This window comes from Protobothrops mucrosquamatus, unplaced genomic scaffold (assembly GCF_001527695.2).
Source record: "Protobothrops mucrosquamatus isolate PMUCROS unplaced genomic scaffold, P.Mucros_1.0 scaffold2864, whole genome shotgun sequence".
NCBI lineage: Eukaryota > Metazoa > Chordata > Lepidosauria > Squamata > Viperidae > Protobothrops > Protobothrops mucrosquamatus.
Window position 1 is genome coordinate 105183 of NW_015388894.1, and position 27559 is coordinate 132741.

Genomic DNA, 27559 nt, shown 5'->3' on the forward strand with positions numbered 1-27559 from the left:
ATCGTGGTGATACAAAGCCTGGAAACCAGGTGAAAATCTTCCTAGGATGAAACACCCACACCCACCCCTTTCCAGGCCATCCAGGTTTCAGTTATGCACACCAAGTCAGTGCTATCTTCTATAATCAAATTGTGGACAAGGGCAGATTTTGTACATACCAATCTGGCATTCAGAAGCAGCAACCAGAGGCTAGGGCCACTAGGAATCTATTAACCTGGCCCTGAGGTCAAGTTAAATAATAATAGAATGCTTATATCAATAGATATAAATAACATATCTCTCCCTGTCTTTTTCTAGTAACATGCAGTTCAAGAGAAAATATTTTTGTATTTGCATTTTTGTGATCCCTTCATATGGCAGGCTGCGGAGCAGAAAGGGAAATGGAAAGAAAACATTAGTCAATTAATAACCTTGAGTTTGTTTCTACAATTTTGGAAGAGGATGGGCAACCAAATTATTATCTTTTTATCCACATTGCCATTCTTATTCCATTATATGCAACACAGGATAAATATGTGGAAGATTACAAAATTGTTCACAAGAACAGTACTGATATAATACATAAGCATGCAAAAGTGAGAAGCATTTGACTTTGCATGATTGCTCCCATATGTGTGATTCACATAGTAAATCTATTTGAAATATATTTCACATGTGTGTGTTAGGTAATGTACAGAGCAAGAAAAATTAATGGACTTCAAGTAATAATGTATAGTATTATGATAAAGGCTCTGATGGAAAAAAATCTAATTATGGAATTTCTACAAATATTCCAATTTGCCTACATTGTCCTTGAAAGCAGTTTAAAAATTGCATTTAGTTCTGAACAGAACTGCTGCATTGCTAACTGGAATCAGTCATGACAGATGGTGTTCAGTTAGGTGCTCCTGTTAATGGGATGGGTTTCCTAAAATGAGTGAACAGATGAGTAATTCCCTTCTGCACTTGAAGTCTTTTTTCCACCATCAAAAATGAATTTTGAAGATTGAATGATTCTATATAGATTCGCCTGTTCAAGTGTGTTGAAAGAAAACTTCAACCATATAAGCAGGTTTATGAACTTTGGCTTGAATCTGTAAATGTTATGCAATACGGTATGTCCTTATGTAACAGCTTTCTACTTGAATCTGTAAGTTTACACAGCCTGCTCTAACTTCACTAGTCCCATGTTATAAAGGTAGTCCTCAACTTACAACATTTCGCTTAGTGACCGTTTGAAAGGTTATCCAATGCAACGAAGTTTAAAGATAACAGTCATACAGCAAATATCTAGAGTCTTGAAATTACCCATCAAAAGACTAAATGTGAACAATAGACTGAAGAGGACATGTTGCAATGTTTTGCAGTATGCTAATTATATGTTACAATTTAAAGAAACTATTTCTTATATACAATAATATCTATATATAAATTTAGTGTATGCAGATTTATGAAAATCTATATTCTAATTTGGCAAATATATATTTGTTTTTTGCATGAAACTGGAATGGCTGTCCTAACATCATAAACGTATTGACCTTCCAGAGAACAAGTCTGAGTCTGTTGTCTTTGTACAGGATGTTTATTTCTTGCATTTCAGTGGTTGTTGTTTCTTTTCAGAAATTGTAATTAAAAAACCCGAACAATTTATTGAGCTTGCTAGTCCTTTTCTGAACTTCAAAGTTCCTGCTATACCTATACCAAGAGACACGTAAGTAGATCAATCAGTGGGCTTCACTGAGTATAATTCAGTATTGTCTGGTGGCAATAAATACAATTAAAATTATTTTAATTATAGTACACCATTGAGAAGTATGGGAGTAATGTAGAGCAGAGGTCACCAGCCTTTCTTGGTTGGCAGACTGGAGGTAAAGGGAGATGGAAGCATTTTACATGCGCATGTGTGCACGTGCACACACGGAGTCACGAGCATGAATGTGATACAAATGGGGCGGGGCTAGCGCTTGCGTGATGCTTGCTAGCCCTGCCCCGTTCTTGCATGACACAGCACCATCCGTTTTTGCGCCTACAGCACGGTGGTGGCATTCTGTTTTCCCCCAGAGGCGTGACGGTGCCCCGTTTTCGTGCAGTATGGCAGCATCCCATTTTCACGTGCTGCGGCCATGGCTCTCTTGCGAGTGGGGGTGTGTGCATGCACACATGCACACACTGGCCAGCCTGTCCCACGGCCCAGTGGCCAGGAGGACACGGCCCACTACTGGCCGTGGCCCACAGGTTGGGGACCCCTGATGTAGAGAAATGAAAACGGTCTATTTCAGGGTAATTTTATTCTTATAAAAATATAAAAATTATTGTAAAAGTTAAATTTAAAAAATCTTATGTGGAAATGTAAAATTTTCTAGGTTTCCAAAACAGTGAAATGTGGTTGAAATAATGTTATGTTTTAGTTTTATTTCAGTATAGCAACGTAATGCTGTCAAAACATCATGAGTATACTTTTTAAAAAATTGGAATGTTGTTATAGCAGCTCCTATATATGGAACTTTTAAATTTCTGTTACATATTAATATTATTTTTCATTTTTTAGCAATAGCAATAGACTTATATACCGCCCTGTGGTACTTTAGAGCACTCTCTGGTGGTTTATAACGTTAGCACATTGTGCCCAGCAATCTGGGTCCTCATTTTACCAACCTCGGAAGGATGGAAGGTTGAGTCAAGTTTGAGCCCATCAGGATTGAACTCCAGGCTGTGGACAGAGTTAACCTGCAATACTGCATTCTAACCACTATGCTATCAGGGCTTCTCATTTTAAAAATGTATTTTTCAATAATATGCTATTGCCTGGAAAAATACAAATAATCTGCAGGCTCTAGTAATCCATGTAAAGGAACGCAGTGGAGAAATAGGACTAAGATTAAAGAAGACCATATGAATGATAACAGGTACAGCAACTAACCTTAGAATTGACAAAAATATTTAAGTGGTAGATAGCTTCTGCCTTTTAGGATTTACTATCAACAATAAAGAAACCATCTGTCAAGAAATATGCTACACACTAATACTTGATAGGATAGCAATGAAATCCTTGGAACAGATAGCCGGATGCTGTGACATGTATATACCTTCAAAGATCAGTCCAGGTAATCCTCGACTTACAACAGTTCATTTGGTGACTGTTCATAGTTACAACAGCACTGAAAAAATGACTTGTGACCCTTTTTCACACTTATGAACATTGCAGCATCTCCATGGGTCATGTGATCAAAATTCACATGCTTGGCAACTGATTTATATTTATGATGGTTGCAATGTCTTGGGATCACATGATCCCCTTTTGCAACTTTCTAACAAGCAACGTCAATGGGGAAGCCAGATTCATTTAACAACTGTGTTATTAACTTAACAACTGCAGTGATCCACTTAACAACTGTAGCAAGAAAGGTAATAAAATGGAGCAAAATTAACAACTGTCTCGCTGAGCACCAGACATTTTGGGCTCAATTGTGTTCATAAATTGAGTTCTACCTTTACTAATCATGCAGTGGTTTTCCCTGTGATAATGGGATTCAAAGACTATTAACACTTTTAAATGTTGGTGTTGAAAACTCTTGAGAATGCCATGGAAAGCCAAGAAAACAAATAGATCATAAAACAAATCAATCCAGAGTTCTCATTTGATGTATAAATGATCAAGCTCAAATTATAGTATGATACAAAGACCTAGCTGTCAAGAGAAGGCTCTAATCCTGGGAAATCTGAAAGGAAAGGAAAAAAGAGGATGATCAACAGCAAGTGGATGGACTCAGTTAAGCTCTGAAAAACTTGAAGGGTGAGGTAGAGGACATACCATCCTGAAAAGGTCAAACTATGTGGTTGCTAAAAGTTGACAAATAATTGATTTTCAATAAAATATCTCCAGAAAGAAAGAAATACAACATGACATATATCAAAACTTCCCTTGGATTGACATTATATTAGAGATTGAGGGATATTTTTGAAGCAGAGTAGAACATTCTTTCTGCAGTTAATTGTATTCAGGATGTTTTAATATTTGAAGGCCTTTTAATATTATGTGCTACATTCTTCTATTATACTTTATGTACCATGGACCAGATAATATCTAAATAGAAATATCACTTCAAATCTTCCTTGTTTATAGACCTTGAATCAAAACCATTTAACTGATTGTGGGATATACATCTCGGTTGGTTTAAGATGAGGAGCTAAGTGAATGGGGGAGGGGGAATTAACAAATATAGAGTTGTTGCCACAGAAAAAGGTTTGTGTGTGTGTGTGTGTAAAGACTAGAATTTGAAAGCAATTTCCAGGATGCGTACATAAATATTTATTTATTTGATTTATATTATTTGATCTATATTCCAAAGCAGCTATTCAATAGAGAAATAAAGATTTCAGGGTATCTGGAAATGGCGATGCATATATTTAGTCCATGTATCAAAATTAGGGAGATAAAAATATTCAAAACAAGAAGATGAGGATTTAGCTTGCTTTTATTTTTAAGAGAAATGTTTATTTGTATTTCCTTAGCCACTTTCCACCATCCACTTTTAAAAAGGGATCTCTTCCAGCATCCAGCCTTCCTTCTGTCACTGAAAGTGATGAAAGCGTGTTTGACAGTTCTGGAGATACGAATCTCAGTTTAGAGGAAAACTCTCAGGTTAAGTTTTTATTATTTATTTATTTAGTATTTATTTATTTATTTATCCATCCATCCAATTTCTATAGCTGCCCAATTCAATCAAGTGACCTGAGTGGCTTACAATTCTAAAATTTTAAAGCAATAAAAACATCCACAAAATAAATAACTATAAACAGCAGTCGTGATGATCAATCAACTAATAGTAAAAGCCAACTTGTGGGGCCCTTAACACATTTAGAGCCCCAGGCCTGGATACATTGCCAAATTTTTAAAGCTTTGCAAAAGGCCGAGAAGGGTCTAATCGCCAAGTGGAGAATATTCCGTAGGGCAGGGGTTCAAAGCCTGTCTTCTAGTTCCCACCAGTTGACACTCTGGGTGATGGGATCTGCAGCATGCCCAATCTGTTGGATCGGTTGGATGAGTAGAAGCTCTTGGAAAAAGACAGTTTCTCCTGGTCTCAAGCCAGGAACTGCATCTTGAATTGCACTCAGAAACACACTGGCAGCCATTGCACCTCACGGAGTAGTTGGTATTACATGTGCCATACCAGCACAATTTATTTATTACCCATGCAGCCATATTTTGCACCAATTGAAAATTCCAACTTTTTCAGAGGCAGCTCCATGTAGAGCACTATGTATATTTATTTTTATATTTATATAAATAGATGTTATGTTTATTTTATATATCTTTATACATTTATATTTAACTAAAGTCTAATACAAGGTGATGTCCAGATGAGTCATGCCAACCTCCACAGAGTGGAAAGATCTACTTAAGATAGTTGACCCCAATGCCTCATTGATCCAGATCAATTCTCATGAGTCATTGGGGATTTCCCCTACAATCTGGAGTCAATTCCTCTGAATACGTAGACAAACTTTACAACAGAGCAGGGACCAGGGATTGGTTTTTAAATCCTTGTTTGCTTTTTGATTTATCAAGGATTTTCAAGGAATGAAACAATTGAAGAGACATATAGAGCAATGGGAGAGAATGATCTAAAGTAAATTTCACAAAACACAAAGAGACCTCATGCTTGAGTCTACACACCATGGCAATACAGGCAGCAGGCAATCTATTTTTCTGTTCTTACTGCAACAGCTGACCTGTTGGCCTATTCAGGTTGAGCTCCTCCCTTATAAAGAATGAGGGCAAGAAGATCTCATCTGAGGCTACTTGTGCAACATTTGACTAACATTTCACTAATACAGTTGTTCAGATATAATCTAGTCTACATTCCACACGGGCATACTATAAAAAGATAACTGAGCTAAAGTCCTAAGACAGACGTGTCAAACACAAGGCCCGGGGGCCGGATGCGGCCCGCGAACTGGTTTCATGTGGCCCGCAAAGCCATCCTGGAAACAATGAGGGAACGGCCCCCTCTGCCTTGGCCCTGGCCCAGGCCAGCCGGGAGCCAATGTACAATTTTGTGGTGGCCATCTATGCTGAAACGCATTCAGTCTTAGCTCCAGAACCCCCCCCCCGCATGACCTGAGAGGAACAGTGAGGCTCCTCCAGTGGACCATGCCTTGGCACTTGCCCTGGTCCCACCCCCTTCTGCCAGAGACCCTCAGATCTATCCCACTCCTGCCCAGGCCCCCACAGGCACCCTTGACACGAACGATGTAGAGCTGGCCACACCCATCCAGTAGGCCGCACCCACCCTGGCCACACCCACCAGGCCCCCTGAGGGCAATCGCAATGCTGATGTGGCCCTCAATGAAATTGGGTTTGACACCCCTGTCCTAAGAGATTATCTGAGAATAATTTTGATTAGTTAGTTATGAGAATGTGGATATAAAACTGTACGGCAATATTAGCTCCACCCCTTGTAAACTGTATCCTTACCCCATCTGACTCTTTCAGGAAGCTGACTGGGCATGATCAACTGGATTGGAGAGAGGGTCAATGTTTCACAAAGGGAAGGAGTAATGTTGGTTGTCCTGAAAATAACATTTTAAGTAACAATCAAAGAAATTTATTCCTCATGAAAAAGTTGTTTATGGTTCCAGTCTATTTTGGACCATTTTCACTAAGTTTTTAACTTTCCCCTTTTAGGAAATATTGTTGAGAAAGTGGTGAGATTACAGTTAGAAGAAATAGCTTCTCTGACTAACTTTCAGTTTGTTTTAGGCCCTGGATGATTGTTGTAGTTGATAACTTTAATTAAGACTTGATTGGGGATGATTTTCCTGGTCTTTTCTGTTAGTAGCCTTTATTACCATTAATTATCACATTTATATGGGCTCCTTATAAAAGTTGAAATTTGGTGGCATTGGGTTATGGTGTTTTCACTCCTTCTGGAATGAACAGTCCCATTCAATAGTTGAACAGAATAACAGAGTTGGAAGTGACCTTGTAGGTCATCTAGTCCAACCCCCTGCCCAAGTAGGAGTCTCTACACTATTTCTGACAAATGGCAATCCAGTCTCTTCTTAAAAGCCTCCAGTGATGAAGCACCAACAATATCTGAAGGCAGTCTGTTCCATTGGTTAATTGTTCTCACTGTCAGGAAATTTCTCCTTATTTCCAGGTTGAATATCTCCTTGATCAGTTTCCATCTGTTGTTCCTTGTCTGGCCTTCAGGTGCTTTGGAAAATAGGTTGACTCCCTCCTCTCTGTGACAGCCCCTCAAATATTGGAACACTGCTATCATGTCACCCCTGGTCCTTCTCTTCACTAGACTAGCCATGCCCAGTTCCTGTAACCGTTCTTCATATGTTTTAGTCTCCAGTCCCCTAATCATCGTTGTTGCTTTTCTCTGCATTCTCTCCAGAGTCTCAACATCTTTTTTATAATGCAGAGACCCAAATTGATTGCCGTATTCTAGGTGTGGTCTTACTAAGGCTTTATAGAGTGGTATTAGTACCTCAAGTGATATTGAATCCCTCTTTTAATGCAATTTAGGAATGCATTGGCTTTTTTTTGCTGCCGCCGCACACTGTTGGCTCATATTTAATTGATTGTCCACTAAGACTCCAAGATCCCTCTCTATCCCATTTTTTCAGCCATTGATAAAATAAGTTCCGTGTTTGAAAATATTCTGTGCCTTCTTTTTCTTTGATTCTCAGTGTAAGTCTATCCATTTCAGCACAGTCCAGTATTTTCTTGATTATCTCTTCATCCAATAGTGTTTTTTCATTTTTCCAGTGCTGAGTAAATATAATCCTTGCTGCTGTTAATACATGTAATGTTAAATATACACATTTTTTATCATTTTTTTGGGGAATTAATAAACCTAATTTTAAAAATTCAGGTTTAAAATCTATGTGTTTCCCTAACATCTTTTCTAACCAAGCATGTATTTTTGTCCAAAATTTGTTTGCTTTAACACATGTCCACCACAGGTACCAGGATTTTGATTATATTTCCAGCATTTGATTATATTTCCAGCATTTTTAAACATTTTTGCTAATCTGACAGAAGATATTATAGATTATAGATATCCAAACTGTTCTAAAAGAGATTATGTAAAACAATAAGTATTTCTTCAAGCTTCTGATTAGAGCATCCAGATGACTACATTTCTCAAATTAGCAAGACTGAATCTATTTGAACTTTGAACTTTGAAAGAGGCTTTGAACCTCTTTCCAACTGGATTTGTCTTAGCACTCAGAATACTACAGTAGTTTCAAAGCAGTGATTTGTATAGTTTTTCTCTTTATATTGTGCCTCCAGATACAAAGCTGAATCTAGAGCATACAGAATTTATGTGTAATTTATGTGTAAACACATTGTTAAGATTAAGTCTCAGTTTATTAGCGCATATGAAAGCTCTTACTGCTATCAGTTATTGATTTAAAATATTAATAGCTTCTCTAGTTGAAATCTAAATTTGATTTCTTTTTCAGAGGCAGATTCTGAACTTAATCACAACCATTAAAAATGGAGAGTTCAATACAAAATCGGTTTCCATTCAAATATATACTGCAATCTTGCAGGAAATCTGACAGTTTTGATATCTGTTAAAAAGGATCTTGGCAAGGATTTTTCTTACTACTCTTCTTTTTATATATTGATTTAAATGATTTATTGATAACTTGAGAAAAGAAAAAGAACTCATTCTCCTAAATTAGCCAAAATGAGCCCTCTTTATGCAGACATTGCTGCTTACTGTCACAAACTGGATTATGACCTCCAGTGAGGACACTATGAGCTAAATATCCCTGAAGGAGCAGGGATGGCATTATGGCAGAGATTGGCAGCCAGATGCTCAATTGCCGCTCACAAAATCTCTCTGGAAAAAGAAGACATTTCTTAATCACATTTGGATTTTTTTAAACTGCTTTTAAACTATTAATCTTTGGAATAGCAAGCTTTTATCACATTCACTGGGCAAGTCTCTTTCTCCTTAGCAAAAGAATTTTCAAGAATCCAGAAAAAAAATTTTTGGGAATAAACAGCAAAAGGGGCAATTAAGAGTATTGATTTTAGAAAGTTGAAAAACAGGCTAAAGGTCCAGATGGATTTGAAAGAAGAAATTAATTGTAAGAATCCTTCCCATAGGAAATTGCTATTCTTTGGATTCCTTAAGGCAGAGGTCCCCAACCCCTGGTCCGGGGACCAGTACCGGGCCGCGGCATGCCAGCAACCGGGCCGCACAAACAAGCAAAGCCCCATCCACAAGATGCAGACAGCACACAAAACCATGCACCCTCCAGTCCACGGAAAAACCTCTCTCCACGGAACCGATCCCTGGTGCCCAAAAGGTTGGGAGCCTCTGCTTAAGGGGAAAATATGATAGGATGGGACTTTAAGAGTTAAATACTAGAGCAGTGGCCCCAAACCTTTTGGGCACCAGGGACTGGTTCCATGGAGAGAGGTTTTTCCACCAATTGGAGGGGGTGTAGTTTCGTGTGCTGCCTGCATCCTACAGATTTGCACGGACTGGTTTCTGGCATGCTGTGACCTGGTGCTGGTCCACAGACTGGGGATTGGGGACTCCTGCACTAGAGGTACCTAGAAGTACAGTACAGTTGAAGGAGAAATATACTTAAAATCAGTTATTTAATTCAGAATGGCGCAAAATACTTTAGCATTGGATGTTTTCAAGAATATTTATGAACAATGGGCTCAGATGTTAATTTTAAGAATGTCTCATAATAGATAGATGGTATGTAAATGATGTTATAGCAGATGAAGCAGTTTTACCAGACAAGACTGACATTGCTTTGAATGTGGACTTAGAAATGATGAATTACAAGAATAATATGAAAAAAGTGATATACTGCATATACAAATTAAACCAATTGATGTGTTAATAATTAAAAAAAGCCTACAAATAACAAACCACAAGAGTACTTTGGATAACTTTCCTATACTGGATTTATAAAAGAGATCTGTACAAAAGAGATCTGTTAAGATTTTGAAGGGTTTTCTGAGAAGGGACAAAAAAGAAAAGAAAAGAAATCTAGCTCCTAGGTATTATTAATGTGATTAAAAAACAAGATTGTTAAAAGTACAGGGCAGGAATATAAATTTGGTTTATTTGATCAAGGTTAAAATAGATAAGTAGTCATCTCTGATAAACTTTCATGGACTTTTGTTGACCAGGAATGAATGATGAGTTTGTAAGATTTTTTTTATAGTTAAGAGATGAGATATCGGGAAATAAGAGCATTTGTTGTATTTTAAAAGAAGGTGATAAGTTACTAAAATAGTTTATGCTTGTTGTAATGAAGAGGAAGTTATGTCTTTACATATTTTCTTTTTTCTGTTCTATTTTTATTCTCTTGTATTTCCTTTTCTTCCTTTTCTAATTTTTTTACTCATGTTTTTAATTTGTATTAGTGCTTTATCTTTTAACTGTAACCTCTAATAAAACTATTATTAAAAAATCAAAGTAGTTTATGACAAGACCAGTGCAAAATACAAAAGAATTATTTTAATTTATTAACGTTTTCTAGTTCATTAGAACTTTTTCTTATGAAAGTTGTCTCAATCGAAACAATAAGAAAGGATTAAGAAAATCCCCAAATTAGACTATATCTAAGTGTACAGTTCAAAATCAGTATTGAGATGGAATTTGAGGACAGAATCATTACTAGTTGTTGGTATCAAATTAAGTGACTTAAGTTCTCTGATGGTAGACAAGGAAGAATGTCAATGTAGCCCTAAGTCCTGGTGCTCTCATTTAATAGTATCACAAATGTAGAGAAAACTGTGGATGACAAGATGAAACCAATTGTGTATTGTATCATTTCTTATTTCCCTTATTGGATGAGAAGCAAAATGTTATTTTTTGAGAGATCATCATTTCTTATTTCCTTTATATTCAGTTTTCAAAATATTGCCACTTGGAAATTTCAAATTACAGATAACGGTATAATATAAACATGCTAAGGGAAGTCTACTCATCTTTTGACTTGACAAGCACAGCATACCAATAATCATATACAAAAATCTATCGAGATTTGATAGTGCTCTGATTTTCTTTGCAAATCCGTATGAAGTTGCTTTTACTAGATTGTATTAAATTGATCAAGTTATACAAATGATTCAACTTTTCTTACATATAATAAAAAGAGTATTTAGAATGCTTCATCATTATGAGAATCTTCTCTAATTAATGAGTTGATTCTCACACTGATAATGAGGCTACGAGTTCTGTAAACAATATTAAGAGTAGCTCACTGGAATTTTTGTGTGATCCGCTTAACCCTTTTCTTAATAAATCTTATTCAGCAAAATCATAAATAAATGTTTCTTGAATGTTAGAGAGTTCTGGCATTAACAAAAGAGAGGACCAGAAATAATTGAATTGGAACATACCTATGGAGATTCTCAACCATCCAGAACATGGTTGTCCCAAAGGTGCCTTTTCAAAAGACAACTGGACTTTCTTTTTGTTTTTTTCCTTGAAAACATTTTGCTTCTCATCCAATAAGTTTCAATCAGAACTGAAGAAGCTTCTTGGATGAGAAGTGAAACATATTTGCATTGGAGTTACTCACAAGTAAATATGTGTAGTGCACAAGATTACATCTTGTAACTTCTTAAATAATGTCACATGGTTATTTGTATTGCTATAACAAAGTAACTATGGGTTTCTACTCTACAGGAATCCGGTGTAGTTCCACAACATGTTGTTGAAGGATCCACTAAAGGTAAGCATCACTGTGTTGTAATATAGTCTCTTGGTTTAAAAATGAAAAAACAACATAATTTTACATCCATTTTATTTACCTTAGTCTCATCTAAATAATTAAAATGGGAAAAACCAAAATTATTGCAACAGTTGCACAGAAAAAACAGTATAAAAATAGATCAAATGCCATTGATGAAAAAGGATCCATTTGATGAAACTCATTATTATCCATTTATTAGCAAACTGGGATCTTTGGAACAAATTTAAACATGAGAAGGGAAGAGAAGATGTAAAATATGCTCTGTTGTATGACTGGAAGTTCTGTAGCAGAATGTTAGGTGTCAGCAGCTGATATTAAAAGCATAAAAGAACAGGACAGACTTCCAAAAGGTTCCAAGAACATATTTGAGGAGAGAATTGCAGTTTCCTGCTATTGTATAAAGTTTTTCTTAAGTATCACAATGTAACCATCAACAAATTCCCCATTCCCAATTTTACCTCTGCAGTGCGCTCACAAGGTGACGTTAAGCAAACCAGTCTCAGTTTCAGTCTGCCATAGGGCTGATATGCAATTAGGTCACACTTGTGAAGTTTTTGACCGCTATTTAGATGTTAGTAATCATTAATAATGATTATTACTAGTATTATTATTAAAAACAAAATGTATAAGCAGGCTTTGAACAAAGGAGTCTACAGAAGGAGAGCAAGAAGAACAAATGGTTCACATTGCTGCCCAGACTCCTCCCTTAGGTACTTGTGTGCAATGTCACAACCTAAGTCCAAAAGATAGGACTAGCATCATAATGTCACAATGCACCTATTGTCCCTTTGGCATCTTCAAGGCTAATTACGAACCACCGGATTAGTATATCTATAAACCATTGTTTGGTGCTTTTGAAATTAACTCAATACTTAGGCATTCCTTTCTGCTTTTTTCTTCCGTTTCCTATACAATATTTTTTTAAAATGCAAGGCATGCTTTAACAGCTTGGATACACTAAACATTAATTATTAATAACAACCATTAAAATTTAGCTATTCCAGTAGATCTTGGGGGTGAATATGGTGGGCTCTTGTCCCCTCCTACAAGAGTATCTTTTAGAACAAGAGATTGGACAACCATTTGTCTGAAATGGTATAGGGCAGACATGACAAACTCGCAATGTCATGTGACATCGCGCGACGTATCGGAGCTTTTTCCCCATTGCCAGCAATGAGGTGGGCGCGGTTTCCTCGTGACATGTCCGGCCCTCAGGCCAGCAGTTTGACACCCCTGATATAGGGTTTCCTGCCTGAGCTGGAAGACCTCCAAGATCCCTTCCAACTCTATTATTCTATTCCATTCCGTTCCATTCCATTCCGTTCCATTCTATTCTATTCTATTCTATTCTATTCTATTCTATTCTATTCTATTCTATTCTATTCTATTCTATTGTTTCCTTGTACATGGAATGGATGTTGTTGTAAATTGATCTCTTGTTTAATTTTAGTTTCGATTGTTTTAATCTTGCTTGCATATGTTAGACCTATAAGCTGTTCAGATTGGAGCAGTAGCCAAATAAAGTGAAGTTGAATTCACAAACAAAAGAAAGTAAGTATGTGAAAGGAGAAATTCCATAAGTACCAAACGATTTCATTTGATCTCTAGAGTTCTATGCTACATAAAAATTGCAATGAAAAAATACATTATGTGAGAGAAAGGATAAGTTAGACACAACCATACGGAGTACTAAATTTCAAATATAATTTCAATACAATGATTTTTATATAATAGTTTCTTACTATTCTGTTATTTAGATATCTTAGAGCAGACATGTCAAACACAAGGCCCAGGGGCCGGATGCGGCCCACGAAGTGGTTTCATGTAGCCTGCGAAGCTATCCTGGAAACAGTGAGGGAACTGCCCCCACTGCCTTGGCCCTGGCCCAGGCCGGCCGGGAGCCAATGTACAATTTTGTGGTGGCCATCTATGCTGAAACGCATTCAGTCTTAGCTCCACAAGGCCATCTAGAAACAGTGAGGAACCAGCCCCTGCTGTGTCGGCCCCGCCCCCTGGGTGCATGCTGGGGAGGTGTCACTCTTTGTGAGGAATGAAGAAATGGACCATGCCTTGGTGCTTGCCCCGATCCCACCCCCTTCTGCCAGAGACCCTCAGATCTGTCCCACTCCTGCCCAGGCCCCCACAGGCACTCTTGACGCGAATGATGTAGAGCTGGCCATGCCCACCCAGTAGGCCACACCCACTCCATTCACACCCACCCAGTAGGCTGCACCCACCCTGGCCCTCCGAGGGCAACCGCAATGCTGATGCGGCCTCAATGAAATTGAGTTTGACACCCCTGGCCTATTGTATCCTTTCTTAGTTCTGATCAGTAATCTGGTTTGATTTTTGTTATATTCAATGTCACTTGGTCTTGGCATCTGTCAAATAATGGAAGAGGCCATCTAAAATTAAAAGTTTCTAAGGATGGAAAAATAAATCAGAAGCCAGAAGAAGGTATATTTTGTAGCAAATATAAAGGGTGTTTAAGAAGTACTACAATCTGGATGCTGATACTTTGAAACTGATATTTGAATCCGTTGTTCACACTTTTTAACTTAGGAGTATGTCATAGACACAGTTTAGAGCAGACGTGTCAAACTCGCGACGTCATGTGACGTCGCGCAACGTATCGGAGCTTTTTTGCCATTGCCAGCAATGGGGTGGGTGCGGCTCCGGTATGATGAAACCGGCCCGTGGGCCGGCAGTTTGACACCCCTGGTTTAGAGGATGGTGGCTATCAGTAGGGCAAAGCTTTCTTTATAATATAAGGAATTTTACTTTCCTGCTGCTTTTCTCCTATATTTTCACATCTTAATTTGCATTCATTTATATATATATTGAATTCTATAGTATCTATTTTATTCTTTTTCCTTACTAGGTATTCTACATTAACCTTGTTTCCCAGTTGTCTGGGGGGGCGAGGTGGGTGGGTTGCAAGGTAGAAGGATGGCCATCTCTAATACAGATTTGTTATAGCCCATCTGCTATGCTAGAGGTGATTCACTAGCTTCCTCTACTGCTGACCTCTTTACAGCTCAGCCCTCTGATGTTGGCTCTGAACTTGATTCCTTGAATGCAGCTGAACTGCTCCTGCTTCTGGTTTTGAGGGTTGGGTGTTTGAACTGGTTAGAAGTGCAAGGGTTGGGAACTCACATAGCTTACTAGCTTCACCAACCTTAGTAGGTATTTTTGATTGTCCTTCTCAAAGGTCTGCTTCTCATTCTTTTTTTCATCTGAACTGTTTGGAAGTTGCTTGCTGTCATATGTATCTGTCTGTATACTAGGTGACATTGGAATGTGTAGGATTGCCTCATTTATCTATCTGTACTCTCCTATTTCTTGGGCCATTACATTGGGATAAGCTTGCATGGGTTTATCCATGATGCTTGAAGCAAGTTGAGTGACACACTCTCCTTTGGACCATTGCAGGCTGTAGCAACTCTCTCAAATGCAATAAAGAAACCGAATGTCTTTTCTTTGGGATTGTAATGTCCCCAAGCTGTCCACTCCTGTCACTAGCTGATGGGGATATTTGCCTAACCACGGCAGTGGTAGCCAACATTTAAGATTCTCTCAAAAGATTTAGCATTTCCTTATATTCTTCCCTGTACTCTTCTCTCCTATATCCTTTCTCTTCCATTTTTTTCCATCACTCCACAGTCCTCCAACTATATAAGGGAAGATTCTCAAAAGAATAGAGGAGGAGAAGGAGCACAAATATTTTCATTTCTGTCCCATTTGGAACTTTGAGAGCCTACATATGAAGGTATAGTGAGGGTGCCAGTGAAAGTGGTCCAGTCACAATATGGCTAGGCTTGAGTCACGGAGCAAGAAAGTTAGGTGAGGTATGGACCTGGGGGATGCCAAGGAAAAGACAGAATATTGTAATTTAAAACAGATTTTTGTTTCTCTGGGGTGAAGCAAGTGTACCTACATCTTCTCTGTTTTTTCTAATTTTCAGCCTCATTTAGACTCCAGTTCTGCTTATCTAGAACTTTGATACTCTGGAAAGAGGAGAGGTGGTAGCTTTATTATTTACATAATATGCAATGATAGGAAAAATAAATATTGGATTCAGTGATTGACAGATCTGCACTTAAGTCACTTGAGATTTAATCACAATTACGTGGCCCAATCCCTGTATAATTTGGAGAAATCATGAATGTAGAGATATTTTAACATTTGTTCCAGGACATGGTTTGAGCTAACTGTAACTCATTTCTTTCTTTTAAGCAATTATGTGATAGTTTTTAGTGAGTTGCAATAACTAGAATTCCTGATTGACTGATTATAGCGAAAAGATTAATAAAGTCAGTCTATATACGTCAATCACAACAATCACAATGAGCTTCATCTCATTCAAGTAGTAGTGTACAAATACTTGTTCCTTATATTTTACACAAAAATCACTTCTACCTTTAATATGGATAACTAATATGGATAAGATAGAAGCTTAGTGTTTTTGAAAATTCCACCATATTCTGTATTAAAACAACAACATAATAGACATATAAATCCAGGGCTTTTTTTCTCATAGAACGCCCAGAACGGAGTTCTGGCCTTTTTTGGATGGAACTTGTAGGGCAGGCAAGGCGGGTTGAATGATGTGTGTGAGTTCCGGCACCTTTTTTTTTTTAAGAAAAAAAGCACTGTATAAATCAAATGTTAAAGAAGCATAGCTTAAAAAATTGCACTAACTGCTATGGAATTTGGCATATTTTGTTCCTGCTTGAAACTCTAGAATTCTTGAAAATGTAATTTTATTCTGTCAAAAAGATAGAAATACACTTGTCTCATATTAGGCTGTTCATATTTTCAGATGAACATTTTTTTAATCAGCTTGTACCACTTGAGTTTTGAATTTGTACTCTGAATTGGATTATATATAGCTCAACTCAACAGGTATACTGAAAGTTCATTTATGTTATTTTACTTTATTAAGACATTAGAAGCATCAAGAGTTGCTCTATATGTATTTTCTAGTTCATCGGCAAACCATCATCTTTTCCTTTTCAGAAACACAGGCTTAATCTGAGGAAAAATTTCTATATTTCTTTCTTATTCATATAGGTGAATCTACAGAAAAAGTAAGTAGTGAAGTAGTTCAGATACCAGAATCAGCAGACGCTGCTTTCAACAATCAATTAGTAAATAAATCTCTTGAAGAAATTGAACTTGAAAAGAACATGATTTCCAAGGAAATATGGATGGACTATGAAGATTTCTGTATTTGCTTTCAGTAAGAAGCAGTCAGGTTTTTTTTTTTAGTTGTAGCCCTATATTTCTGAAAACATAATGTGTTTTTATATTGAAAACATTGTCTTGAATATAACAAATAAGTTGCTTTTATACCCCAAACAAGAAGGCAAGCAGTTGCCAAGGTTACCTGCACAATCATTGGAGTCTTTTTTGAAAGGGACATCATGATAACTATACAGAAATTATTTTGTGTGTCAAGATCCCTCATTTCTATGATTCTCTACTCTCCAGAATTTGACCAATTGATTTTAATTGAGAACCAGAACTACAGAATTCACTGTTGCATAAGACTATATGTACAGTCTTACATATAAAGACTGTAAAAAATTTCTGTCAATAATATTTTTCAGTTTGGGCTCTACAAAATACTGGGAATGAATTTCTATTATTACTATTATTCTGTCTTTAATATTGAAAAGTTAAGAATATTTTTAATTCAGTAAAGTGTGACATCGCATGAGAGATTTTTTATATAACTTATGCTAAAATAATTGCATTCCTTTTTCTTAGGAATTTATATGTTTTCCACAAACCAAATACCTATGCCTATAACTATCAGAAGTCAGATTTTAGGGTAAGTTTATTGACAATATGATTTATTTATATCTCAGTATGTTTCAGTTTGTATTGATGAAACATATTTATCAAATAAACTTTATTATACAGAATAGAATATTTCAAGTTCATGTCATGGGTTGAGATTTTTTTAAAAAAACAATTACAAAATAATTATCTAAAATAAGAAAACAGTTGGTAATTGCAGATCTTAGACGTACGGGATTAAACTCAATTCTAGCAAGATTGAGTAGTTTTAGTTTCAAGGACCTGGTGGTACAGTGATTTACAATCTTTAATTCTTGAGTAGCACTGGCCAGGTAGAACTGGTAATTTAAGGATCCTCAGACTCTGAACTCCTGCTCAATTCACAGATGGCAACCATGGCCAGAAGACCCTTTGCATAATTCCAAGTTGTGCGCCAATTGCATTTGATCAGGAGACTCTTTTCACAGTCATTGGTGTCCCAGTCACTTTCCACTATGACAATGCATATCTATATGTGGAGAGTGGAGACTCTTTGGAAGCCACAGATGGTCCACAAAGCCACTGTGCAAGTAGTTAACATGCTTCCATCTTCAGCCATGTAATACTACCACTCCATCAGCTGCTGCTGTTATTGGTGAGCTTCCAGGTGTAATTCAAAGTGTTGGTTATCATCTGTAAAGGTCTTTGTGACTCAGTACCTAATTACCTATGGGACTATATTTCTTCCATTATTTCTGCTTGACCAGTAAGATCTAGATGAGTTGGTATGGTCTAGATCCTTGATATAAAGCTCTTCAATTTTATGGGACGTAGAAGATATCCCTGTTTTGTTGAACACCATACCTGCTGAGAACTGTATGGCCCCAACTCAGTTGGCCTTTCATAAAGCTATAAAAACCTGGCTCTTTTATATTCTTTGAGATAGGGTGAAATAAATTGCTCTTGTGGTAGTTGGTGGGAAGTATACTGAGTTAGCTTCCTCTGTGCAATAACATATTCTTTTGGTGATTCTGCTTTGATGTTATTTTTGCTTAATATTTCAGTCCCATATTGTAAGCCACTTAGAGCACTTTGTGATTCAGTAATATTCAAGTTGCAAATAAGTTTACAAGCAAGAGAGAAAGAAATATCAATCCACAGGATATCATGACAAATTGGTGGTTACATAGAATCCGAGTTGATTATTGTAAGACATATATTTTTACCATTTAGTGGCAGAACCAATTACTGTACAAATGAACTTGCTTTTACAATACTATTTAACCATTCTGCTATCGTCAGTTGTCACACACCTATATACTGTATAAAGTTCTGAGATAGATTTTGAACTTACTGGATCTTAAGTCCCACCGTTCCCCAAATATAATTTTTTAAAAAAGAAAAATTTCCTCAGCCCTGAAACTGAAGTAACTATTTAATTTCCCATTGAATTCAGGGGAGGGAGGAAGGAAGGGAGAAGCAAAGAAAAGAAGTAGAAATTGCATTGGGGAAAAGAACTACTTCTCCCTCCCCGACTTTGCATGTTCATCCCTCTTACCCTCTTTCCCATAGTATTGCCTTGATGAAACTGGTTTTTGATGGATTTATTTTTCTCTTTATTAGCTGTATATTCATGGTACATTTTACAGCATTTTTAATGCTGCAGCTTTCTTTACATAAAATAGATTTCTATTTAATTATTCTAAAGCCATTATTGTATTAAAAAAACTGATCAAAATTATAGATTAGATTTAGTCGTTTTATAACCCATCTCTGTGAAATCGCTGAGACTAAATTACTAGCAAGTTCTATTAATTAGGCACTGCAAAACTTTTAGGGAATTTTTATGAAGTGTCTAAGCAAAGATAGCAGAAGTCCCACCAAACAAGCCAACAACATGATTGATTGCTTACTAACTATTAAGCTGGCATATATTCTGCATGTACCTATATAAACCCATTTAAATGCAAATAGAATCCTTTCTACTTAACAAAAAGGAAGACAAGTGTTCCATATGATTGCAAATAGTTACCATATCATTGATTCACTGGGGTAATGGTAAGTATATCATTACTTTCAGCCCATATAGTAGCACCAGTGCCTACTTATAATTTCCATTAATTTGGATTCTATTATATAGTCTTGCTTCTTTATTGTAAACATATAGAGTTTTAGATTGGTAAAATATAATCTAGAGATAAGTAATTTTACAAATACTATTTCTTCACTTCTTTAATTAGAAATTAGTCTCTGTAGCCTCATTTTAACTTGCAGCTATATCAATCGAAATGAATTTACCAAAAGTCATCATAATTATGCTATTGTCTTTTTTCACTTTGAAAATTTTCAGTGCATTTTAAACACTGATTAACTTCCAAATTTATAAATATAGAACATTACTCTTTGAACCAATCTTCCTGATGTCATTCTTTCTTAATATCCAATTAAATAAAACTTTAGGAAGTTATATATAAAACCCTTCATGCAAAAGAGTGTAGACTTTTTGTCAGTTGGTTAAAACAGCACCAATAGTTATGGGGGAAAAACATTCATGACTGATAAAACGAGTTGACACTTTTGGTTCTGTATCCAATACCATACATTGAAATATAACAGAAATGCTATCAAGTGTTAGTTACTACAACGTTAGATGATGGAATTTAAACCAAATGATCTTTTCTCCTTGCAGATGGTAGATGATCGAGTCTTGTATTATATGTGCGTGGACAGCTTGAAGCCCACTGATATTCTAGTTAGCTTTTCTGCATTAGTACATTGGGGAGAAACTGGAGGTAAGATTAATACAAAGCACAAGAGTAAGATTAATATTGTTCTCTTGGATTTTTTCTAAGACATATTGAGAAATAGAAGTAAACCAGCTAAATCAATAATATTCACTCTGTATGCATTTTCCTCATATTTAGCGTTCTGTGAAAATTACCATGTAAATAGTTTTATGTCAGGAATATTTAATTGAAATACACATGTATCTACTGTAAAGTACATTTTTATTATTGTAGCATGCTCATTATACAAATGAAGAATGGTTAATAACATAAAACTACCAACAATAAAATGTCAGTAAAATCAATAAGGGCAAGAAAAGAGGTACAGAGAAATAATCCCTACTACTGTACTATGACTTGCTTGTAATTTTTCAGAAATGCCCAGTGAAACAGGCCTATTAATAGTGACTTATTCAGACTCACATATATTTGTACAACTGCCATTCAATACACTTTGCGAAGAAGGACATTTCACATTAAGAGTTCCAAAGCTCCTCAAATTATATTAATGCATGAAGGGAATTGCACCTTGATGGTGACAGAAGACAATCCATTGCGAATGTCTGTATGCTAATATGCAATAAAAATTATTAGCTAGTCTACCATGTTTTGTAACTGAGAATTCAAACTATGACAACTCAACTCTGTAAGGACAACCACTATTAAAATGTGGCCAACTTCATACTGTCCATCCTTTTCACAATCATGTTTGATTGATTGATTGATGTAACTGTCCATCTCAGACATATAATTCTAGATGGTTTACAATAAAGTAGACAAAATAAAAAATAAAAATATATAGTAGCCCAGCATCATATAAACAAACCATCAACAAAGCCAAGAGACAGGCTACATCATATATCTGGGGGCCCAGGTGTGGATAGAAAACTAAGTTTTGAGGGCCTTATGTAGAGCCAACAGGATTGGGGCTAGACTAATCTCATATGCAATAATAAAGGTAACTCAAGAAAGGATTTCTGAATTATTCTCTGTAGCACATTGGAAACCAATGCAGCTCATGAAGCAGTGGTATCACATGTGCCCAGTACTGACGCCATTGGATGCCCACACACTACCGTATATTTCCCCAAATCTTGTCACGGGTAGCAGTTTTCATACTCTTTCTAATCACAATGTGTGCCCCCTAAAATTGAACTTCTGCTTGGTAATCATTGTTTTAAAGGAGCAGTTGGGCTTTATTAGTCTACAACTGACTGATTATTTTTAGTCTCTGGTACTTTTAGTAACTCTCTCTGGATTAATTGGAAGGTGTTTATCTTTCTTCCATATCCTTATTTTTTTTTTCTGTTAAATATTGTCTGATTTTTTGCAGGCTGCCTGAAGAAGACCCTGCAGGTTTTTTTGGCAAGATTTTTTAGAAATATTTGTCATTGCCTCCTTACAAGGGCTGAGAGATAGTGACTGGCCCAAGGCCAGCCAGCTGGGTTTGTGCCTAAGGCAGAATTAGAACTCACAGTCACTCAGTTTTTAGCCTGATGCTTTAACCACTACACCAAATTCTTATATTACTAATAGAAAAAAAATCCTGCACCTTTGGTATCATAAAAGTATTCTTACCCTTCATCTTCTTATCTAAATATATCTTTCATTAGTCTCTTTCACCCTAACATTAATCTTTTTATTTCTGCAATGCATGTCCTACTTTATCCTTTCTTGAGCAAACAAGACTATTAACTACCCTCACTTATTTGCCTTCTGCTCATTTATTAAGCAAAATGGTTGAAATTACCTTTATCTTCTTAATATTTAATATTATAGATATTTCTAGATTATTAAAACATTAAAGCAAGTTACTCCTTCAACAGTGACTCCATCAGAAATCAGAGTCCTTTTATTTTTTTTAATAATGTTTTTTTCAGCTTTTAAACAAGTAGAAAAAATTAGGACAAATCAATAGACAATAAGCAGGGGAAAAGAAAAATCAAGAAAAAAACCAAAAACTATAAGAAAAAAAGTTTAGAAAAAGAAAAAAAGAGAAAAGAGCAGCTTTTGATATTCTTCACAGCAGTTATAAGTACAAACATATTTTAACTCCACTCTCTATTGTTACATAATAATGCTCTTCTTTATATCTGTCTTTCAAAGCCATAAGTCTCAAGTTCTTTTTTTTTTTCATTTTATGCAAAACATCCATAAGAGACTTCCAGTCAGCAATAAATGTAGATAATGTCTTTCCTCTAATCAAAGAAATTATCCATGTCAGCAAAATCTTTATCAACCATAGCCCCATAGTGGGTGATATTGAATCTTTCCATCTCTGTGCATACAGTAATGTTGCTGCTGTGATCATATATTGGAATAATTTTCCATGGCTTTTTTTCCTAACTGCTTGTCCATTATAAAAAGAAAAGTTCTGGCTTTACTAATCAGATTTGTTTTAAGTTTGGTCTGATACCATCACAACTAAATTTACTTGTGAAACCTTGATACTTGTCCCCAATATCCGAATGCCTTCCACCTAGAAGACTCGTTATTTGGTAGCCAAACTTTTCTAAATATTTCAGCCATGCCCATACAGCAACACAGAAATATCTTGCTATTACCTTCTTAAAGTTCCTTCATCTAAACAAGTAAGTTTCTTTTACACCTGCAAAGCAAGAAAAATAAATTCCAACAGTTTTTAGTTATATCTTTTGTCTTCTTTAGCCTTAAAACCAGAGTTTTCAGATTTTCTATCCCAGCTCAGAGGAGTCTAGTGTTACCATAACCATCTGTACGTATTGTCCCTTTGCATTCAATCCAAACTAGTTGTTCTTGATTCCTGTTTATTTTTATTCATAGCCAAGTATAAGAATCCCTTTTTGATGTCGAGGTTCTGTTCTGATTCAAGAAGAGCCCATTGTTCTTATACAGACATGAATGTTTATAAAACGTTTTGGCAGTACCAAACATTTTGTGCCTATTCCAGAATCCCAGACATATATTGAAAGCCATTGGTTTTACTGTTTACTTGGCCCTCTAGGTGAAACAGAAAGCATTTCAAAGAAAGCCAGACTGGCTTTCAGTTTCCTTTGGAGAAATTTAAAGTTGGCACACAAGAATTCATGACTAAATTCTCCTGTGTCACAATATGCAGAATAATCATTAAATATGTATCAGTATGCAGACTATCTAAGTAGTGCATGAATATAAGCAGCAAGTGCACCAGGCAGGCAAATTACCATGCAGTCTATGAGNGCCGCCGCCGGCACCGGGCAAGCAGGCGGAGCGCAGCGCCAGGGGAGGGGGAGCGAGCGGCAAGCCGCCGTGGCTTGCCTGGCGGTGGCGGCAGCAGCAGCAGCTGCTTCGAGACGCTGACTCGAGTATAAGCCGAGGGGGGCATTTTTCATCCCCAAAAATGGGCTGAAAAACTCGGCTTATACTCGAGTATATACGGTAATTTGGATTCTATTATATAGTCTTGCTTCTTTATTGTAAACATATAGAGTTTTAGATTGGTAAAATATAATCTAGAGATAAGTAATTTTACAAATACTATTTCTTCACTTCTTTAATTAGAAATTAGACTCTGTAGCCTCATTTTAACTTGCAGCTATATCAATCGAAATGAATTTACCAAAAGTCATCATAATTATGCTATTGTCTTTTTTCACCTTGAAAATTTTCAGTGCATTTTAAACACTGTGATTAACTTCCAAATTTATAAATATAGAACATTACTCTTTGAACCAATCTTCCTGATGTCATTCTTTCTTAATATCCAATTAAATAATACTTTAGGAAGTTATATATAAAACCCTTCATGCAAAAGAGTGTAGACTTTTTGTCAGTTGGTTAAAACAGCACCAATAGTTATGGGGAAAAAACATTCATGACTGATAAAACGAGTTGACACTTTTGGTTCTGTATCCAATACCATACATTGAAATATAACAGAAATGCTATCAAGTGTTAGTTGCTACAACGTTAGATGATGGAATTTAAACCAAATGATCTTTTCTCCTTGCAGATGGTAGATGATCGAGTCTTGTATTATATGTGTGTGGACAGCTTGAAGCCCACTGATATTCTAGTTAGCTTTTCTGCATTAGTACATTGGGGAGAAACTGGAGGTAAGATTAATACAAAGCACAAGAGTAAGATTAATATTGTTCTCTTGGATTTTTTCTAAGACATATTGAGAAATAGAAGTAAACCAGCTAAATCAATAATATTCACTCTGTATGCATTTTCCTCATATTTAGCGTTCTGTGAAAATTACCATGTAAATAGTTTTATGTCAAGAATATTTAATTGAAATACACATGTATCTACTGTAAAGTCCATTTTTATTATTGTAGCATGCTCATTATACAAATGAAGAATGGTTAATAACATAAAACTACCAACAATAAAATGTCAGTAAAATCAATAAGGGCAAGAAAAGAGGTACAGAGAAATAATCCCTACTACTGTACTATGACTTGCTTGTAATTTGTCAGAAATGCCCAGTGAAAAAGGCCTATTAATAGTGACTTATTCAGACTCACATATATCTGTACAACTGCCATTCAATATACTTTGCGAAGAAGGACATTTCACATTAAGAGTTCCAAAGATCCTCAAATTATATTAATGCATGAAGGGAATTGCACCTTGATGGTGACAGAAGACAATCCATTGCAAGTGTCTGTATGCTAATATGCAATAAAAATTATTAGCTAGTCTACCATGTTTTGAAACTGAGAATTCAAACTATGACAACTCAACTCTGTAAGGACAACCACTATTAAAATGTGGCCAACTTCATACTGTCCATCCTTTTCACAATCATGTTTGATTGATTGATTGATGTAACTGTCCATCTCAGACATATAATTCTAGATGGTTTACAATAAAGTAGACAAAATAAAGAATAAAAATACATAGTAGCCCAGCATCATATAAACAACCATCAACAAAGCCAAGAGACAGGCTACATCATATATCTGGGGGCCCAGGTGTGGATAGAAGACTAAGTTTTGAGGGTCTTATCTACATAAGATAAGGATTGGGGCTAGACTAATCTCATATGCAATAATAAAGGTAACTCAAGAAAGGATTTCTGAATTATTCTCTGTAGCACATTGGAAACCAATGCAGCTCATGAAGCAGTGGTATCACATGTGCCCAGTACTGACGCCATTGGATGCCCACACACTACCGTATATTTCCCCAAATCTTGTCACGTGTAGCAGTTTTCATACACTTTCTAATCACAATGTGTGCCCTCTAAAATTGAACTTCTACTTGTTAATCATTGTTTTAAAGGAACAGTTGGACTTTATTAGTCTACAACTCACTGATTATTTTTAGTCTCTGGTACTTTTAGTAACTCTCTCTGGATTAATTGGAAGGTGTTTATCTTTCTTCCATATCCTTATTTTTTTTTCTGTTAAATCTTGTCTGATTTTTTGCAGGCTGCCTGAAGAAGACCCTGCAGGTTTTTTTGGCAAGATTTTTTAGAAATATTTGTCATTGCCTCCTTACAAGGGCTGAGAGATAGTGACTGGTCCAAGGCCAGCCACCTGGCTTTGTGCCTAAGGCAGAATTAGAACTCACAGTCACTCAGTTTTTAGCCTGATGCTTTAACCACTACGCCAAATTCTTATATTACTAATAGAAAAAAATCCTGCACCTTTGGTATCTTAAAAATATCCTTACCCTTCATCTTCTTATCTAAATATATCATTCTCTTTTACCCTAACATTAATCTTTTTATTTCTGCAATGCATGTCCTACTTTATCCTTTCTTGAGCAAACGAGACTATTAACTACCCTCACTTATTTGCCTTCTGCTCATTTATTAAGCAAAATGGTTGAAATTACCTTTATCTTCTTAATATTTAATATTATAGATATTTCTAGATTATGAAAACATTAAAGCAAGTTACTCCTTCAACAGTGACTCCATCAGAAATTAGAGTTCTTTTATTTTTTTTAATAATGTTTTTTTCAGCTTTTAAACAAGTAGAAAAAATTAAGACAACTCAATAGACAATAAGCAGGGGAAAAGAAAAATCAAGAAAAAAATCAAAAACTATAAGAAAAAAAGTTTAGAAAAAGAAAAAAAAGAGAAAAGAGCAGCTTCTGATATTCTTCACAGCAGTTATAAGTACAAATATATTTTAACTCCACTCTCTATTGTTACATAATAATGCTCTTCTTTATATCTGTCTTTCAAAGCCATAAGTCTCAAGTTCTTTTTTTTTCATTTTATGCAAAACATCCATAAGAGACATCCAGTCAGCAATAAATATAGATAATGTCTTTCCTCTAATCAAAGAAATTATCCATTTCAGCAAAATCTTTATCAACCATAGCCCCATAGTGGGTGGTATTGAATCTTTCCATCTCTGTGCATACAGTAATGTTGCTGCTGTGATCATATATTGGAATAATTTTCCATGGCTTTTTTTCCTAACTGCTTGTCCATTATAAAAAGAAAAGTTCTGGCTTTACTAATCAGATTTGTTTTAAGTTTGGTCTGATACCATCACAACTAAATTTACTTGTGAAACCTTGATACTTGTCCCCAATATCCGAATGCCTTCCACCTAGAAGACTCATTATTTGGTAGCCAAACTTTTCTAAATATTTCAGCCATGCCCATACAGCAACACAGAAATATCTTGCTATTACCTTCTTAAAGTTCCTTCATCTAAACAAGTAAGTTTCTTTTACACCTGCAAAGCAAGAAAAATAAATTCCAACAGTTTTTAGTTATATCTTTTGTCTTCTTTAGCCTTAAAACCAGAGTTTTCAGATTTTCTATCCCAGCTCAGAGGAGTCTAGTGTTACCATAACCATCTGTACGTATTGTCCCTTTGCATTCAATCCAAACTAGTTGTTCTTGATTCCTGTTTATTTTTATTCATAGCCAAGTATAAGAATCCCTTTTTGATGTTGAGGTTCTGTTCTGATTCAAGAAGAGCCCATTGTTCTTATACAGACATGAATGTTTATAAAACGTTTTGGCAGTACCAAACATTTTGTGCCTATTCCAGAATCCCAGACATATATTGAAAGCCATTGGTTTTACTGTTTACTTGGCCCTCTAGGTGAAACAGAAAGCTTTCAAAGAAAGCCAGACTGGCTTTCAGTTTCCTTTGGAGAAATTTAAAGTTGGCACACAAGAATTCATGACTAAATTCTCCTGTGTCACAATATGCAGAATAATCATTAAATATGTATCAGTATGCAGACTATCTAAGTAGTGCATGAATATAAGCAGCAAGTGCACCAGGCAGGCAAATTACCATGCAGTCTATGAG

General features: G+C 36.0%; 1 protein-coding gene across 1 annotated transcript in view; it reads left to right on the forward strand.

Moving 5' to 3' along the window:
* The window catches only part of LOC107296556 (androglobin), a 65745-nt gene that overhangs the window by 11341 nt on the left and 26845 nt on the right, over positions 1-27559 (forward strand). Inside the window, exons 9-14 of the mRNA XM_015825883.1 lie at positions 1600-1690; positions 4492-4621; positions 11670-11715; positions 16810-16978; positions 17509-17572; positions 20210-20312. Of these exons, the coding sequence (XP_015681369.1) occupies positions 1600-1690; positions 4492-4621; positions 11670-11715; positions 16810-16978; positions 17509-17572; positions 20210-20312 (603 nt within the window). The remainder of the gene's footprint in view (positions 1-1599; positions 1691-4491; positions 4622-11669; positions 11716-16809; positions 16979-17508; positions 17573-20209; positions 20313-27559) is intronic.